Raw genomic sequence first — 19,914 nt, 5'->3', positions numbered from 1 at the left:
CCAAAACAAAAAACAAAAAAAAAACCCAACCCACCATTCTTTGCATTATCAGTTAATCATCAATTGCAGCCTTGTACAAGTCACTGTAAGCAAGGTAAACACGTCGCCTTAGCTCCACCTCTATTACTGGGAAAAGGGGCACAGCTGCAACCCTGTACAAGTGCTTTTGGGTTGTATCACTTGGGCTCCATCCGGCTGGGAGGGAATCAGTGCAAATACTATACAGATATATATATATATCTGAAACAGCGAGTTTCAGAACTGACCAGACATGCAAAATGAGGGAGGTGGTATGACCATGACTCAGAAGAAGCTACAGACTCACAAATGCAGCTTGCGGAGAAGAATGCAGGGAGAGAGGCTTTTAAGGAAACTGAACGTTACTCCCAGGACCGCTATACGTTGAGAATGGATTATGGAGCTTTATTACGGCAGGAACACCTCCACCTCCTCCACCTCCTCCTCCTCCATGGGGCAACTCCTCTGGACCAGGGATGACAACCTTGGAAGGAGGGAGGCAGTTTCAAAACTGGCAACCTCAAAAAAATAAAGCTGCAATTGGCCATGCAACCTTTTTTTTAAAAAAAAAAAACCGTGCCAACTGCAGACAGGCTACTGCCGCCCAGGGCTTCCTACGGGGCAGCAAAGGCAGGTCCACGTAGAGGCAGGTAGCATAATCAGTAGGTGCATGATTCGAAAGAAATCAATCTGTTTGGGGGGAAGGCCCGAGGAGAACAGTGATGAAGGGAGAAACTGCTGTTTGTGTTCCACTAAGGGGGAAAAGAGTAGCGGGGTTAAATGCCTGCCCCCCCCCTCTGATAACAGTTGAAAGAAATGGTCCGGCCAGAGAGAGGGGGGGCAGGAAAGTTCCAATATCTCTACCCCTCCCCACTCCACCACCCCACACACACCAGCAGCGCAGCCAAGGGCCAAGCAACGGAGGACGGCATCACAGGTGGCACTGAGCTCAGACAGCATCATCCAGGCCAGGTGGTTCAGCATTAGGAGACGGGACACACTCTTTGCTAAGACGGACGATCTCCTGGGAAAGGAGCTCCAAATCCTGGAAGAAAAGGGGCAAATCAGATGAGAGGGAGCCGGAAAAGGAGACCGGTTCGAAGAGCAGGCATGGTATACCGAAGCATGCCCTGCCAAGCAAAATACAGACTATCCCTTTCCAGCCATGCTCATTCTGCACAAATTCATTCTCCCGATTAAAAACTGCTAATTGATCCGTCATTGGGCTTGAATTAAAAAAAAAAAAGTCTGGAAAGCAACAAACCCAAACCAACAAAGAGATAAAGAACCAGTGGCAATCCATATGCTTCATTAAGAGAAGAAAAGGACGCTTTGGACTGCAAAAAAAAAAAGCAACTTCCCTTAAAAGTCCCTGAAAACAAGATTTTCTTCCCCTTTTTAGCACTGTGGCTCAGAAACCTGGATTAGATGCATTTCAGATCGCATTCTCTCTCGCAGAGTGTTGGACACCAGGAGAGCTAGAACCGGCCTTCATGCCCTAGCCTAGCTGCCATCTTCTACCCTCCGCTCTACCTGCCCACAGCTTCTTTCCCAAGTGCACAGTGCCCCCTACAGGCCATCGCTGGGATTGCCACACTACTACTTCTGCCATGTAGCCCCTTATCTTTTCCTCCCTACTCAGTGCAGCTAGCCACTGCATGGCTGGCTGGCTTATCTGAAGACTTCCTCCCAGACTAGCATCTTGATCCTCACGGACGGTGCCAAGATAGCATCCTTCTTCTGCCCCACACTGACTGCTCCACCAAAGCCCCAACCTTGAAACAACCTGTCCTCTGAGGATGCTCGCTCCCCTCCCCATTCAGACATACGGCTATAAATAGCCTCTTCTTTCCGCTGACATCATTCTTTTGTCCCCTTGTTCCATTAGGACATTGGAAAGATCAGATTCTACATCAAGCTCATGCTGAAGGGGGGGGGGGAAACCCCCCCAATATGCTGCAAAGTCTTTCGCTGGGGGGGTGGCTCTCTTTCTCTTACCTCAGCATGTGCTTTCGTGATAAAAGCAGGCAAGAGAAGACTCACCTTGCTAGATGAGACAGAAGCCTATCTAACCCAGCAATCTGTTTCTAGCTATTGGAAGCAAGGAAGTTCTCCAAGTAGACACAGAGAAAGAGCAATTGATTTCCCCTGCCGTCTGATCCTAGATAAGCTGATATTCAGAAGTATACTCCTTTTGAATATGGAGTATCCTTTGAGATGCCGTGGCTAAGAGGAATGCTCTCAAAGAACTACCTTGCATAAATCTTATCTAGTTCTTCGAAATGTCTTTCTCTGTAAGTTTGACAAACTGCATAAATACTGTATGTGGGTCGTGTGTTAAGGGATTTTTCTTGTCACTTTTTTTTTGGGGGGGGGAGGAGGGAGGAGCTCAAAGCACATTCCAAAGGGATCTGGGTGCTCTTCTACCCAGACTCTTGCCTACCTATCTGAAAACCCACCATTAGATCACTTGTATCGCTGGAAAACAAACAAACAAAATGGCTGAGCACTCTTTATAATCTGGCCTAGCCCAGCAGTGGGTGTTAAATGACAAACAGCCAGGAAGTAACATGCCTGCTGTACCATCACCACTATGGCCAGAATGCAGATATCTCTCCTGCACCCCCAGACATATTTCCAAGATCCAAATCCCACCTCCCACCCCCCTTAAGCTACTCTTCCCAAAGGCAACTGCATCCCCCAGGATCTTGTCTCTGAATGTGGATGGTTGCCCATCTGTGACACAGAGAGAAGGAAGGCTGGAGAAAATGCAGATTATGGGTATGAAGATAAGAATTCTTCCTTCAAGGTCACCACAGTGTTCAGGCAGGAGGAAATTTGCTACTCCCTTAGCTTCCCTTTGGTGCCAAAGCTGGGCTCTCGCTGCCTCTCTTCCTCATCAGTCACCTTGATCTGCAGCTTGAGAAACAAGATAAATGGCCAGGCTGCTACAGCAGCTGTGTGTACACACTTGCTCAGGGTGAAGAATACATAAACTCGGGAGCCAACCAGCAAAGAGCCTCTCTGTTCCTATTCACTTACCACAACAGCCTGTTCCTTCCGTAAGAACTCTCCCTAAAGCCTCATTTTTCAAGTTACAGGCTGCTGAGGATTTGTCCAACAAGCCCTATACCTCATAACAAGTAATTTTCCCTCTCTGGTTGCTGGTCTTAACCCCTTTCCCAACTATGGATTTCTTCATAGTGTTGGATCAGAATTCCTATTGTTGCAGGAATCATGGCAGCTATCATCCAACATCAGGTGGGAATTTATGTTTGGCAAAGGCTGCTGTGGCTTCCTTCATCATGTCTAGATTGTAGCTGTGCCTTGAATATAGGCCGCTGGGTCCCCTTTGTTCTCTCCAGTCGCTTCTGTATTTTGTTTACCAGGAGTTGCTCCTGATCAGAGGTGGCATTCAGCAGGTTCTGACCAGTTCTGGAGAGCCGCTAGCAGACATTTTGAGTAGTTCGGAGAACTGCCAAATCCCACCTCTGACTGGAGATTTTACAGTATCCTTCCCCTGCCACGCCCATCAAGCCACTCCCACAGAACCGGTAGTAAAAAAAAATTGAATCCCACCACTGCTCCTGATCATTTGGGTTGCCAACTTTATTTTTTTGGTTTGGCAATTCTGTTTTTCTGAACGTACAGAGCATTTCTTTTAATCAGAAAGAGCAGAAAATAGTTGAAGTATTAGCAATAGTGAAAGCCAGTATGATGTAGTGGTTAAGGTACAGGCTAGAAACATGAAGAGTTTTAGTTCTGCCTTAGCCACAAAGCCACCCGGATGACTTAGGGCCTGTCACTCTCTCTCTTAGCCTAGGGAAAAAAAGCAAAGGCAAACTATTTCTGAAAATGTCACCAAGAAAACTGCACAGGGTAGTTCAAGACTAATTCAAGGGCAGACACGCACAAAATTATAATAATAATACAATCATCATAGCTCTAAGGGAGGGATGCCATTGATTATCTATAGAGCAACTTCAGAATATTTTTCAATTATGGATGTTGGCACCGGGCATCATAGTTTAGGATTGCAATAATCTAGCTGAAATGCAAAATGACAGGGTACTTATAAAACTGAGCAGGCGAGGATCGGGCCTTCCTCTAGGGAAGCTGACACTAGCAATAGAGACTTCTGTTTACAGGAGACCTTTGCGATCAAAAGCATTGTCTCCTTCTGATGGTAACCATGCGGATCCCAACCAAAGGCACATAGGAGTGTCTTAGCTCACACTTTTTATTCCAAAGTAATTGTTCCAAATAATCCCCCCACTGCCACTATCCGCGTTTTGGTTACTTAGCAATGCCATTTCGCTTTCCTCCTGGGGCAGCCTTTTCTTCCTTACCTTGGTGACTTCCAGACACCTTCAAACTAGCATTCCCAGAACTCCATGCCAGCCTGTTCGAAGGCCAGAATTACGCCACCCGATACCCTTCAACCTTTCGCTTTACAACTCCTACAGGCTTTAGCCAGCATGGGCAAACAGCAAGGGTTTGCATAGGCTGACAGCACCATCCTGGGGAAGACTCGTGCACTGTCCGAGGCCCCGGCATGATATACAAATGCCTGAAAGCTGTGAATGAGATCCCCGGGGACCTCCACAAACGTACCCCAAGTGATCATTTTTAATAAATGAGAAAATGGTTAAATACACGATTGGAAAGCAGTCGTATGAATTATTTTTAATTTTACCCACATTTGAATGTAGTTAAAGTGAAATAAAATCCAAGGTTAGTTTCTATCCTAGCCTCAACCATAATATTTTGGAGTGCGGTCCCCAGGGTACCTTTGAATGGCCAAGGAACTAATCCATCTTTGCCTTGAAATAGAAAAGCAGCATGTGTTTAACGTAGAACATTGTTGTTTAGGGAAAATACACCCTTTGCTCTAGCATTCCTACCCCAAATCCTGGGGTTTTCCAAGTGAATAAGTTGGAATGATAAGTTCCCAGGGAGCTCTTCTCCAACATCTCCCCTTTGGGAAGAAAACATTACACAGAGATATGAGAGAAGGCGTTCTTGGCTGTGGAAAGCCACTTAGAACATGCCTTCCTTGCAGAGCGCAGCCCAGCATTTGATTTCAGTCTTAGTAAATCAAACCTGTCTATTCATTCACCCAAAATGTTGGCTTGTTGTGGCTACAGCATGGCCTTGATTCACCATTTGCTTCTATTGGACTATGGAGTCTGCTCTTAAGTGATGTTGCTTGTTTTACTGACTGAGGTTTTTCTTTTCTTGTTTGCATCACAATCCGCATTTCATAAGAACCACTTTTGCATCTTCCAGGTAAGTGAGATAAAATATCCTGCATGAATGGCCATTTCCATTTTCGGGACTCTGAAAGTCCAGGGTTCCTGTCGCTTTATGCCTTTTGCTTGGTCCTCCTAGGCAGAATCCCTCCTCTCTTCCTCCCCTTGCAGTTCAGTGGGCGACTCTGCCCAGTCCCCGTTTCACCCCCCCCCAAAAAAAAAGCCTTTTCTCGGGGGTCCCCTTACACACCTTCTGTAAGTGCATGTTTTTGGTAAGCTGCTCCTCCAGCATATTCTGTAGTTTCTTGTTCATCTCACGCAGGTTCTCATCTCCTGGCTTCACCAGATCTCGCAGGACACTACTTAGGCTACTTCGATCCACCTGCCCATGAGCCCCAGACACATCTGTCAAAGGGAAAAAGGGCAGGGAGAAAGAGAGAGAGAGAGAGAGAGAGAGAGAAAGCTGTGACAAAGAAGTTACAAATGAACGTGTAAATGAAATTATGGCTGCAGTGGAAACCGAGCATCTGGGCTACACCATTTGAAGAGGAAAAACAGAAGTCACCTATCGGATTATCCTTCCTATGAATAACTACATTACTTTCCCTGTAACAGCAGGTTTTTTCTCTCTTGAAAAGTGATTTTGCGGAAGAGCACTCCTTAGAATGAAGGAGATCATGACTAAGAAGTCTGTCATCCCCAGGAGAAACCAGCCTAAAAACGCTATGGGAACGAGTTTACATTTACATCTTTAAAATTCTGCTCTGGGTCCCCTTTTCATAAAATATTAAATTTGTATCCACCCGCTGGGCAGGGCAGCCTTTCCCAATTTGGTGATTTTTAGAAGTGTTGGATGACGGAAAACTTGCGAATCAATGCCCATCACATCCAGAGGGTACCAAATTGGGGAAGACTCCCCCACTTATCCACCCAGAGCTCTTTCCTTGGTGACCTTTCAGAAGCGTATAACCAGAGGTTTATTTTAAATGACCTTTGAAGGGAGGAAGATAGATGACCGACCAACGGTTGGTTCTTTTCCCCAAGCTTCTGAACTAAATGGATTGGTGTTTATAGTTCTTTTATTCCTCTGAACTTGTTAATGGTATGCGGGAATGACCTTGCAAGGCAGGAGGAAGTGCAACTGCCTAGACAACGGTCTGATAAATGAAAGTTGAGTCTGAAGGAGGAATGGTAGCAAAAGTGGCTCATAGGGGACCCACCCTAGTTTTCAGGATAATCAAAGTGAGGAAAAGGGGGTGGGACTTTTAGACTTGCAAGATTTTGTTAATGTAACCTTACAGCAAAGATAGAGCTAGTACTCCTAGTTGTGTTTCTTGTATGGACTACCTCACAAGACTGACAGGACTCTATCGAGAATGAGTTTCCACGTTCCAAAAGGGGAGGATCAGAATTATGAGAAGCAAACAAAATCTGCTTGAGTAGTACCATTTAATTCCACAGCCAATTAAGAGTTGATTCTATGATGATGTTAGGGAGCCAATTCAGAGTGAGGTCACGAAAAATTACTCTTAGTTTAAGTGAGAATGAGTGAAGGAAAGAAGCAGCACTGTAAAGTTTTTCAACTTTATTCTCAGTCCTATTTACTGTTAGAAAACGCAGCCGAAATGGAGAACTTGCAAGCAGGGGGCTAGCAATACTGTGGAATCCACCCCACTCTCCGACTTCCAATATTAAATGCTGTAGTAGTAAATAAAACAGCAACAACTGTGATATCCACCTTTCAATTCTCCCTTTTGGAACTCGCACTTATCCTCCAGTCACCACCTCCCTGTGCCTCTAACCATTACTCACAGCTCTCTTTCCTGGAGTTTGGGCCGGATCTAATCCCATCAGGGACCTGACATGAATGTGGGGTCTTTTCTATGCAGGAAAGCTGAAAGTTGTTCAACCATGAAATTAGCAAAGCAGCAGGAAAGAAATAACAGCAGTAGGCCAGCCTCCATCCCGCTGTAAGAAACTAGCATGAAAAAAGGGGGCACAGGAATTAAATTGGGTGCAGGATGGAGGGAGCTAACACATTTGCTTGCAGTTTCACTGCTTTCCAGAGCCAAGAGACGGATAACTCCAACAAAAGGGAAGTCTGTATGGCTCTGTGACGGTATAGCCTATTGTTTGGATCATGGGGTTGCAGAGATAAGGATGAGGAAACAATGACAAATGTGCCTGGAGTACAACAAGATATAAGGCTCTTGAGCTCTTTGCTGTAGAACTCGCTCTTCTCAAAACAAGAGTTCAAGTCAAAGCATTTTGACCAAACCCAGGCCCCATATATTGGGGAACAGCTCCAGTTTCAAGGAACATCCAAATAAAATTAAGCCTTTTATGGTTGCCACTTGGTCAAGCAGCCAGTGCAGAGATATGTGGATAACCACTATTTCATCTGAAGAAACCACAACCTCAAATTTGCCTGCCATTCTCCACCAATGTCCTGCCAGATGCCAGGCTCACTTGGTTGCCTAGCTTCATTCTTGACCGTGTTTGTCCTGATCGGAGCTGATTTCATAAATCCATAGTGGGTCGTTCTTTCTAAACCCCAACTATCCAACCTTTCCAGCTTTCCAAACGGAGGGAACTTACTTGGAAGGACATTTTCACATCAGCTTCCCTAAAATGTAGAAAGTGGTGGAGACTGAGCATTGGTGTCCCTGTTTCCTTTTTACCAAGACCAGTGGGGAAAGGCCTGCAGGTTGCGCTCTCCCTCCCAAGGCTGTTGAATATAATTTGCTGCCTTGATTTCCAAGACTGATGCTGGACTAAAGCAACCCTGACATCTAGATCAATTCTGCCTGTTCTCCCTTTCAGCCTTCATCAATCCAGCTGTCTCTCAATACCAAAATCCTTCCTGTCCCTTGGCTACGCTAGTAAGTGTTGCCATATACATGCACAAAGCCTCACAGAAGAGATGGTGGCCATGAATCCTAGGTTTGAATCTAGCTCCCTTATCGAATCAACTCTCCTGACTCAGCTTAGTGCCCATCACATCTTTCTGCTCTTCCATTTGTTCACTGGGTAACAATCACCAATGCAAGTTACAATCCACATGTTGCCATTTAACAGGAGCAAGCACACACGGTTTAAAAATTAGCATTTGATTCTGCAAAAGCTGAATTCTGAAATCCACAGAAACGATACACTCCTCTTTTGAGTTTCTTATTCTGCACATACACAAGGATCCCTACTTTAACAATAGCAACCGCAAAAATTACATTTTCATTCTACTTGGTCCTTGCAGCTCATCCAATTTAGTGGCCGTTAGTAGCTAGGAGCATGCCTTCGTTTTCAGAAAAGGAAAATCGCATTTCTTAAAATGCCCAATTTAGCAGCCAGTAATCCCTTTTGTGAGCCGTGCTCATGAGCATTCAATGAAAGGGTAAGAAAATATCCATAATTTGCCATCCTGCTCTGGAATACGCCGTGATTCTTAAAAGTTCTGCCAGTGCGTTAGGAAGCCTACTAGCAGGGCTTCCTAAAATGTTCTTTAGAAGCATTTTGGTTCAAACCCCCTCTTCTGTCAAATTTTCACTCACTTTATTGTGATCTTAACGAAAAACAGCACAGTTTGAACGCTATAGTCTAAGAGGACAGGATAAGATCTAATGGACTTAGGCCATAAGGAGATAGATTGCTGCCATTAGACTACTGTGCCCTTACACAGCCACAAGTTTTCCTTTCCTCTTGCTGGCATTTGGTTTCAATCTACAAGATCTGTCCATTATTTCCTCACTTTGGCACAGCACATTTGGGCAAAGATCTGAAAGTGTTACAGAAGTCGGAGTAGTTGCATTTTAAGACAAGACCAAAAAAAAAAACCCAAAATACTCTGTGAAGTCTCTGGGGCCCTGGGAATCAAGTGATTAGAATATGGAGCTAGATTCAATTACAAAGATTTGGAGGGCAAATCAGGCTGCGAATGACCGCCCGATCAGGCAAAAAGGAAACAGCCCGAGATGCAGGGGGAGGAGGAGGAGGTGGTGGTGGTGGTTTGTATTTTTAGCATTCATGAAATATTCACTGGCTGAGTTGTATATTGCAAAGCTGAGGCAAAGGCGACCCTGCACAAGCTATTTATAGCTGACTTCTGTTTCGTGCCCATAGCACAATTCAATGTGGATGTACAAAACACGTGCCCAAAGGATGCCCCCCACCACCACCCATCACTTGACGATGTGGCTGCACGGATCTTCACCTGAGCATGCAGACTTTTTCTAAGACACCCCTTCTTCCTTATGATCCCCACCCCCCCCCACCCCTTGCAACCTGCCTGCTCCTTTGCAGTTCTGATCCACCAGCGGAACAGCAGCCAGATCCTATGTGGCAGAGATGCTCTAAGGGCAGTGGAGCCTGTTGAGGAGGGGCCGGCAGAGGCAACGGACAATTAGTCCCTTGTGGGACTGGACTGGGGAAAACTGCGGGGCACAGCCAGCAGGGGGAGCACTGGGAAAGCAAGCTGCACGTTGGGTTTGTGACTCAGTTTCCCAAATGATTTCCTGAATGATTTGCGGAATCTTAACATTTTTCAAACGCTGGCTGCTGACTTCACATCCATTTTCATGGGTCATTCTTGGGCAGGAAAGAGTTTCCTTTGGAGCACAACACTAACCACAAACCAAGGTAACTCTAAAAACTATCTTAGTGAGCACTCCCCCTCCTCTTTCCCCCTGCCACACACAAACACACATTTCCTTCCCTGGCTGTTTCATTCTTGACAGGAAGAAAAAATATGTCTAAAATGGCATCCTCTTAACCTTGTAAACAGCTTAGGTGCTCCTCCTCACCGATTTGATGCTGGAAGCATTATGGCCACTAATCCTGAATTCTTCAGTTTCTGAACCTGTAAAATCCCTATTTTGTTAATAAGATAGAGCAGTCCATTTTGGACAGTCCATTGATTCAAGTCAAGTATGTTGTAAAGTGTATGGCATATGGCATGAACTGAAAGTAAATTTAATGAATTGAGAGTATTTGCTTTAACTTGGGGAAAAAAAAGAGTTAAAAGCAGCTTCTAATCCTGCCAGCAAGGTTTGTGTGATTTTGAGCGACAGCACAGAATTGACAGGTTAAGAAAAGGAAGGACTATTCAGCAGGATGGATTTACTTTGGTTAGGAAATGGGACTTGTCAGTCTCTCACAATAGCAGAGATCTGTTGAAAGCCAAGCATCTATTGAAGATCAAAGTGCCCACTGCTTCCTGATGATCATTCAAGATCATTGATCACCCTTACATCTGTTTAAACCAGGGGTGTCCAACCTTGGCAACTTTAAGACTTGTGGACTTCAACTCCCAGAATTCCTCAGCCAGCACAAGTCTTAAAGTTGCCAAGGTTGGACACCCCTGGTTTAAACCTTAGTGTTCCAGAAAGGAAAACTCGAGTAGATGGAAGAGAAGCAAAGGAAGTCTGGGAAATACCTGCAACTTTGTAAAAAGAGAGGTAGATTCCTCTATGGAGCTGCTTCTCAATAACTCAAGGTGCTTGCATACAAATGGGTGATTATGTCTACATGATGTTTTCCGTATGAATGCAGATCCTACATCAGCCATGCGACACTCATTCCAAAACATGTACTTTTCTCATCCGGCCTCATCAGAATCATAAATGAAAGTAACTTCAACCCAAACGCTTCAGAAACCAAAATCCCGTATCCTGAAAAACACATCACAAGAACCAATAGAAGTCTCTACATCAATAACACTACACAACTATCAGAAAGAGCTTATTCAACCCAGCAGAACGCTTTGAGAGAGGGGCCTCCCTAAACATTCTCTACATGGTATGTGGGCAACAGGTTCCCTCTTGCATTATAATATCAACCACACACCAATCTAAGCTACATATTTGAATGCCAAACAAGAATATTTTTTTCAAAGAAGCCTGTGATATGAGAGGGCAGCAGAAATTAAGCAGATTTATCCAGCCCTACTCATATAAGGGTATCCAGGCAATCTGGCCCAGTGATCAAACTTGCAGAATTTCATCACTCACTTTCCAAAAGATTGTGGAACAAAGAGTTGTTGTATGAAAGACATAGCTACTGGATGTCATTTCCTAGGGAAGTTCTAAGCTTCAAAAACGGACTACTCTTCCAAGTTTGCCATTAAAACCTGTGGGTTCTAACCCTCTGAAGCCTAGCATACAGATGAGCAGGATATGTCCCCTGTCTCCCAAGCAGCTTCTTTTCCCCATCTGTAGAGTTGTAATTGCAGGAATGTTCCAATCTCGGATGGCAAACCTCAGATAAAGAATGTTTCCAAGCAAATACAACTCAGGTAAACAAAGTCACTAATCTAAAGGAGGATTAGAGAGAGGAAGTAAACATATGTTAGACTTTAACTAGAGATAATTAATTGTATGGATTACTGTGCTAAACAGTAACAAAAGTTAAGCAGTAACCAAAGTTAACCAGTGATGGAGGATAACTAAAAATGTGTATAAATGCAAGACTAGACTCCAATAAAGATCATCATGATTCAGTTGTTCATGATCAAACAACTCGACTGCCTTGTCATTACAACACCCATCATCAAATGCTTTAAAAACTTAGAGCTTCCTGAAGAAGGTCAAAGGAAACAATGGGTTAAAGACTTAGCTAAATATATGTCTTGGAACCACCAAGTGCTATTGGGATATCAAGCTACAGCCAGGCCATGCAAACAAACAAACAAACAAGCAAGCAAACAAACAAACAAGGGAAGTGTTAAAACACCTGAGTGTGTTTTTCCCTTTATACTGCAGGATGGTTGAGTGGGAGCAGCTCCTTGCCTCTTCCCTTTGTCTGGGACTTTGATGATGAACTAATATGCTTTGATAGCAGACGCTGCAGACCTTGTCACTGCTGCAAAAAAAAAAAGGTCCCTAACCACTTGGCACCATCAAGTACACATTAAGACACAGGGGGAAAAATCCCTTTTGTGGGCCAAGTCTGGCATGGAAGCAACATCAGATAAATTAAACAACCTGAATCATTTATTGTCTTCTTGAGTCTACAGGTTTCTTTCCACCTCTCCTGGATTACTCAGAAATAAAAATCATTGGGCATGGACTCTTTTCTGGTACTAGTACTCAAGCGCTGATTCTAGAAATCTCTTTCAATAAACGTGGATACTGGCAAAAGAAAATATACTAGGTGAAGAGAGCACAGTTAAGGTCCAAGGTCCCTTTTTCCTCACCCAGATTTATCCAACATTATACACTCAATTCCATATTTTTTTTTCCTCTGCAGTCATAATCTTTTTTAATTTAAACCTGCCAGATTCTTGCTTAATCAACTGGAGAGAAAGTGGAGGGATGAGGTATTCTTGATGATCCTGCATTTTTATTTTGAATTTCAGTGTTTTTATGTTTTTATCTCCCTAATATTACATCAGTTCTGTGCCCAAGAGATAAAGAGTAGAACCCATGCTTGGTCCATTTAATCCCTTGGGAGCGGACTCTTTCTTCCTTACAGTTTAATTCTGCTAACATTCACTTTCTAATTTCTTGGGAATCTTAACCATTTTTAGAAAATACACCACAGACAATTGTGAGATGCCAAGCTCTCATTTCACATCATAAGATGCAATCCAAAAATGGAACAAGAAGACCTTCACCGAAGCTCAGCCAGACTGACATTAGACAGGCAACATCACCTCTGCTTTCAGCCTTCACTCCCCTGTTTTTTCCCTGCAACCTCAACTTTCTGGTTGCTTCCTCCTGAAGACTACAGTTCTCACCAATGCGGCTGTCCATCACATAGGTCTCAATAATGGCACTCTTCCGGCATAGGTCCTCAGCCATGGAGGCACTACTGACTTCAAGGTGCTTCACCTAACCGAGAAAGATTGCATTATTTGTTACTGCCAAGCCTGCTTCCCACAAGGCCAATGCTATTCTTAGACCTGGGAATCATCTAGTTTCAAGCAATGTCTCTTAAATGGGGCAGACCAATCTTTTTTTTCCCCACCTGCTCTCTTTATCCCACACCTCACAGAGTTTGTCTGTGTTTCTGGCTGATTCCCCCAAAAGTTCAGAATTGGTATCTGTCTTTCAGAATCAGCTCCCCAGCCACAACCCCAAAAGTCAAGATCAGGCAACACTATCAGGATTAGAAGCAAAGTTGGTGGACTCCTACATGGGCCCTTGGGAAGGCAGGCCAAGGCCACTGTGTGCCTGCTTCCAAACTAGGGGGTCTATACTGTGGAAAGTCCAGGAAATACTGACTAGCCCAGGGTCTCACAAAATCCAAACCTAAAACCCAGGGAGTTTTATACCTTCTCCTCCAGTAGCCACTTCTCCTGCTGAACTTCAGCCAGCCGCTGGAACAGTTCTGAGATCTCCTCATCTGAAAGGTCGGCTGGCCGTGGAGGTTGCGACTGTGACTGTGGGCTTCCTGTGGTTGACTGCAGGTAGAAAAGGTAAAAGGCAGATGTATCACTTCTGACATTCAGGCCTTTTACTACAGGCGCAATTCAGTTCATTTGCAGAAGAACTCAATTTCCACCAACCAGGCAAATCATTTATCTCATGTTTCCTCTTTATACAATCATAGACATCTGTGCTGTATATAAAAAATATTTTATAGTTATACATATGAAACTGTACATCTGGCTCTTACTACCAACTATCCTTTTCCATTTAAAGCATTTGAAAGCAGTTCCTCAAGTGGCAAAGTAACTGGGAATTAATTATGGAAGTTGTAATTTATCATGACTAGAAGCTGCCAATTGAAAAAGATTGCGATCTTAAAGCTAAAGAGATAAGAACATACAGTACATTTTCCTCATGGAGATGTTATGCACACCTTTGGGAAAACATCATTAAACATCATTTGTCTAATTTTTCCAGATGATAACAAAAAATAAATTCACTAGTAAGTGCATGGGGGAACTCAAAAGTTATACTGGTTCCAGTCAGTGAAATAAATTGGATGTAGGTGAGGTAGTGGAACTGCTGAACCAAGGCCTATGATGTGGTAATGGACTGGGTCATTACCAATAATCCAAAATTCAATCCAGAAGACAAGAGATGCTTTGCCTGTCCGGTGAATAAAGTTGTACCTATTCTGAATGGAGTTGTCCTCATCTTAAAAGTTTCAGGGTCATAGCTCTGGAGAGCTTCTGGACTGAAGCATCTTTCTCTCGCTATGGTTCAATCTGATAAAGACACTCTCATCACAGGAATCCATGCCCTGGTAACTTCTCATTTAATTAGGGCAATGCATTATACATTGGGTTGCCCTTAATGACATTCGAGACATTTCAATTAGAAGAAAATGCTGGTAGAGGATTACTGAGTGAAACTGGGCAATGTGAACATACCATGCTTGTACTTTATGGAGTGGCTTCCAATTAGTTTCTGCTCCCAAGTCAGAGTGCTGCTTAATCTATCAAGGGCTTCACCCTTGGATCTGCAGTCTCGGAAGGAACTCTTCATCGCACTTATTTCTACCTGTACCCTAACATTCTTTCTTGGAGAGGCGGTTCTGGCTGTCCTTCCACCCTGTGGTGCAATGAAGGCTATCTGGCCTTTTCAGTGGTAGCTCCTGGAATGCCCTCCCTCACTTGTAGGTACAAGGGGTGGGGGTGGGGCCATCTTCATAATTTTATCTGTGCTGCCAGACAAAAACATTTTTATGCTCCCAAGGCTTTTAATAATGTGTGACTCCTGTTGACATTTTTAATATTTACACATATTTTATTTCCTCTTATTGCTTTAGTTATTCTTTGGTTGATTTTACTTTGTAAGGTCATGTGCTTTAGAAAATGTTCAAAGATAGGCTATTATAATTTAACCTATTGCTCTTAACTGTTAATGTAACTTTAATTATAAAGGGCCAAGATTTCCCAGCTTCCAAATCTATTTGCAATCTTAGTATTCCTCCACTATGTTTAAAAAATATTAATTCCATATATTTGCTACACACATTTAGGTCCGGATTCACGATACAGCCAGCTTAACAAAATGAGTCAAACGTGGGTGGGGAACTAGGAATCCTTCCATCAGCCTTCTTCCTGCTTTTTTTTATTCAGGCTTCATTAACTTCCTTGCACTGACATAATGTTTCAGTAAAGTTGTGTTTTGATTTACTGTTAGTAAAGGTTTTGGCAGACAATACAAATTATGAGTATCAGTAATTAAACAACATGTGTGAATTACTCTAAACATCTGTGAAAGCATTAAATTTAGATTACACAAGAACAGATTTGAAAAACAGGTGAGTTTGTTATTCTGATAGGGATCACAGACTCCTGAAGCAAGGATATACTCAAACCATCCTATTCCTTAAATATTTAGGCTGTGTTTGTCCACTCGTGCCAGCATTTCCCATCTGGCTGCAGCTGGCTGACCTTGGAATCCCAGAAAAAGAAAAGAAAAAAAAAAGAAAGAAAAAAAAATCTCCCCCAAACTTGAAGACTACAACCCTAATACTGCGGCGTCAAATGAAACTTGCTTGGGTGAATTACAACCTCATGCTTCACCGATGCAAGAAATGATGCAGAACGAGGGGGGAAAAAACTCACTTGCCCTTCACGGAGAAAAGGAAAAAACTAGACAGAAAGGGCCATTTCAGGAAATGCTGTTATTTTCTGTTGGGAAACAGAAAAAATATTTTATGGGAATGAGACTCATCCCCACACGAAGCAAAGCTTCATCATTCAAGAGCCCTGGTTTCTTTGGCCTAGAACAAGGTCTCCAACCTTGGCAACTTTAAGACTTGTGGACTTCAACTCCCAGAATTTCTTAGCCAGCTGGCTGAGGAATTCTGGGAGTTGAAGTCCACAAGTCTTAAAGTTGCCAAGGTTGGAGAACTCTGGCTTAGAAAGCCGGGCTTCTGATTTCTACCTCTGTATCCCTCACCTTGTTACTACCAGCCACGGATCCCTCCTTCATGATTTCACGATAACTGAAGGATGAGATGCTGCTACTGTCTCCCGTCTGAGTCCGACTGGGGGAACTGATGTCTGCCAGGACAAGATCCTCGATCCCTGGAAGGCAAAGAGAACGCTAGAAGATGTCCATGAAAGGAGCTGCAATGACTTATTGGACCATTGGACCAGGAGAGAAAACATATGCAGATAGTAGCATCTTCAAGAAAATTAACTTCATTCTAGATACTCTATGGCAAAACTTAGTTTTGCTTTTCAGGAAGGCAACATCCAACTTCGACTCTTTTTTTTATAATAATTTTTATTAAAATTTAAACTAGTCTTGTCATTCAGTCCTAATCAGCAAAAGTCCATTCAGAATTACTAGAAAGAACAGCTTATGTTTTAATCTAAATCAAATAAATCAGTTTCATATTTACTTTCCTTTTAATGTAACTTATTGCCTCTAAAAATGCAATAAGTCTTTTTCTCATGTCTTTTATCTATCAACATTCAGATCTAGTAAAAAATCTATTAAGAAACAACAGAAACAACATATCAAGAATCTTAATCTTTAATCTCTGAAGAGCACATTATTTGAAGTGTGCTGTAAATGTATTTATCATTTTCTCTTTTTCCTCTCAGAAAATCCTTCACGAATTCAGCATGGATTAGAAATAACATCTATATTTTAATCCTAATCAAATAAACCAACTTTGTAACCCTTTATTTTACTTTTAACACCATAGCTATCATTTTTTCTAATACAACAAAAATATATTCTTCCCATATCTTAAGACAAATCTTTAAAGCCTCATCACTGTCTTGGTTTAGGATGACTCATTAAAAATGATTAGAAAAAACTCTTCTTTTTTGTTTTTTTAAAAATATTGATGTTTAACCCCTTTAAATAGTGGCTCAAAAGCTGTTTCTTAGCATTTTCTCTTTTCTCCTTATAACATCTTCATAACACATCTGTTTTCTAAGTCCAAGGTAAGAAAATTGTTCAAGTCACTCTTTTGGTTTATTATTTGTGTGTCCCTTTTAATTATTAAGATATCAGACAGTTTCATTTGATTCAGTATAACATCCTTTTCCATATTATTCTTGTAACTTGTCATTACAAAATATCCTTGAATTTTTCCAAAGTTAAAATACTTTCCTCCATTCTGTATCATCTCTTCTCCTTTAATTATAATCTTCAGTTCTTTCTGGTTGGCTCTAATGCCCGATCTTCAAAATCTCTTATCATGTTTTTTTCTAATCCACAACATTTTCTCACGGGAAAATGTCTTACACTTAAGATTCAAAATCTTCATTTGTTTTAAATAGGATTTTGAATAAGCCACAAAAAGGATTCATATAATTAATTTCAAAATCTTATTTCCAGCCTATCTAGCTTCTTAGTCTGCTAATAAATTTCCACAGTCAACGTTCTAATAACCTTTTGCTGTTCATTTTTTTAAGTTCTTAAATTTACACAAAACCTCTTTCACAGAGGATTGAAGAAAAATCATCCAGTGTGATGAAACTTGTTGTCCTGAAGGTTCTTAACTTCCAAAAAAACATTTCCTGAAGTAATTAAGAAAGGAAGTGGGCAAACCCAATGTTTGTTTGAAGGCTCTGTACTGCAAATGTAACTTTTGCTTGGCTCCCAGAGCTCTAAAACCTACTGGAGACCATTGTTTTATGATCTCCTTGCAGAGACCCTCTGTGTGGAATGCTTATAGGTGATCCCAGGTCCTTCCCTTTGTCCAGAAAAGAATTCTGAGGCACTAATTCTCCCAAGACTTTATTCTGCTGTGATTATCAGTTTTGTAGTGGAGCCATCTTCAATAGGCCATTGCTTCCCCAGAGGTCAACCAACATCAACTCTGAATAGATGTCATCATGACTTTTTCATTTTCCCAGGCTTTGAAACAGAACTAGCAGATGGATAGAATAGTTTGTGGACATGTAAGAAATTAGATTCTATTTTTTCACAGAGTCAACATGATAGGAAATGCTCTGAAAAAGATGTAGGCAGAAGCAATGAGCGATTGCCCATTTTTAGCAGGATTTGCTTCAGCAACCGTATGCAAATTCCTCTCTTCTAATCACTTTGAGCCTAACTCTGATCTCATCTGATGTCACATCTTCCTCAGAGAATTAACAAACTAACCTTGAGAATAGCAGATTGTCACTCTGCAGCTTTAGGTACCACAGATGGCCTAGAAGCAGTGAGACTCTTCCTAGACCTAACTAGGAATACAGACAGTTCTGACCAGGGGGTTGTGATAGTTATGTGGGAACCACTTTGGGAGACAGAATGGAGAGCCACAGATTGAACAACTGGCATATAAAATATGTCTCTGCCCGCAGAAGGTGAGGATGGCATGAGAAGAATTTCAGAAGGAAAGGAAGGGAGAAACACTTCCAGTGTGACAAGATTCTGTTAATGTAACCTTACAATAGAGACAGAGCTAACACTCCTGACTGTGCTTCTTGGGTGGACTACTTTGCAGGGCTAATAGAGTGATGTTGCTAATCCAGTCATACACAGGCAAAGAGTAACAACAGCTTTTGAGCCTCATGCTTCCACAACCCCCATGAAGTCTTCATACTCCCTCTACTGGTCTAAAATCACAGGATGCTATCCTCTTAAATATGCCACATAGGAGTTAACGAGCACAGGTTAGCAGCATTCATTGTGCTCAAGGCCAGCATTAAGATAGCTTGTATCTAATGCAAAGGCTGCTAAAGAGAGTTGTGAGTGGAGGAAATGCATAGAGAAGTAACTCAGCCTTTCCGTTGCCATCCCCTCTCCCATAAAGATTTCAGAAGTTTTGACTGCAAGGCCCAAATTACCTTTTGTATGACCACAGCAGATTCTTTGTTTCCAGTCTCAGCTTGTGTATGTGTTGAATGTTCTACTTTAAAGCTTTCGATTTTCACTTCTTTTTTTTGAAAGTAATGTAAAATAAAGTACAAAGTAAAGTAAAAAAAATAAAAAATAAAGCAATGAAACAAAACAAAGTAAAACAAAATAAGGCAGGCAGTCTCATTTGAAAACTCCCCTCTTTATAATTTTAAAAAATTTTTTTTTACTCTGGTACATTTAGATGAACAGATCAACAAAAAAATAGTTTTAAGAGAGATGATCATGTACCATCCAGGGGTGGGATGCTACCGGTTCTGCCCTCTTCTATAGAGCCGGTAGCTCTGAAGAGCAGCAGACACCAAACCGGTTGTGTGTTTGCTGCTGTTTGGGCCACCCACCCACCCAGGCTCTTACCTGACCTTTATTCCCTGCTTTTTCAACCTCAGTGCTTTGTGCGGCACACATAGTCACCAAACCGGTAGTAACACCGGTTGAATCCCACCCCTGGTACCATCATATGATGTACCGTCATGCAGGGATGAAATGTATAAGGAAATGAGTGAGACTATTTTAAAATGAGGAATCCTTAACATACTAATGTATTACGGCGTACAACCATGATCCAAATAGAGTTAAAACCAAGTTGATCTGCATCTAGTTTAGCCCACCTTCTTTTGAAAATCACTAGAATCCAAAAGCAATTGACTAGCAGCCATTTAGCTGAGCAGATTTTTGCTATCCAACTCTTCCTCCTAAGATTTTCATTTAGTTATGGGGGGCTCTGGATAATTTTGAGCTACCTGCCTCTGGACTTCACAATAAACTCTGGTTTACAAAAGCTTGCAGATGTATGAGGCAACAAACCCCAAAATTCTCACAGTTGATAATTCTGGAGGTTACAATCCAACATACTCAGAAGATAT

The 19,914-nt window shown here is 42.3% G+C and overlaps 1 protein-coding gene across 4 annotated transcripts in view; it reads right to left on the bottom strand.

Moving 5' to 3' along the window:
• Positions 1–408: 408 nt before the first annotated feature.
• The window catches only part of GRIPAP1 (GRIP1 associated protein 1), a 68,758-nt gene continuing 49,252 nt past the window's right edge, over positions 409–19,914 (bottom strand). For all 4 annotated transcript variants that reach the window (XM_026676322.2, XM_026676321.2, XM_087956744.1 and 1 more), the window contains 5 exons: positions 16,124–16,251; positions 13,537–13,665; positions 13,000–13,093; positions 5,521–5,675; positions 409–1,063 (listed from right to left, as the gene is read on the bottom strand). In XM_026676322.2, the coding sequence (XP_026532107.1) occupies positions 968–1,063; positions 5,521–5,675; positions 13,000–13,093; positions 13,537–13,665; positions 16,124–16,251 (602 nt within the window). In that variant the 3' untranslated portion in view covers positions 409–967. The remainder of the gene's footprint in view (positions 1,064–5,520; positions 5,676–12,999; positions 13,094–13,536; positions 13,666–16,123; positions 16,252–19,914) is intronic.

This window comes from Notechis scutatus, chromosome 2 (genome assembly GCF_049901735.1).
Source record: "Notechis scutatus isolate UNSWTSFEM ecotype Mainland chromosome 2, rNotScu1.2, whole genome shotgun sequence".
NCBI classification, from domain to species: domain Eukaryota; kingdom Metazoa; phylum Chordata; class Lepidosauria; order Squamata; family Elapidae; genus Notechis; species Notechis scutatus.
Note: the sequence above shows the minus strand (reverse complement) of the source record. Positions and strands in the feature narration are given on the sequence as shown.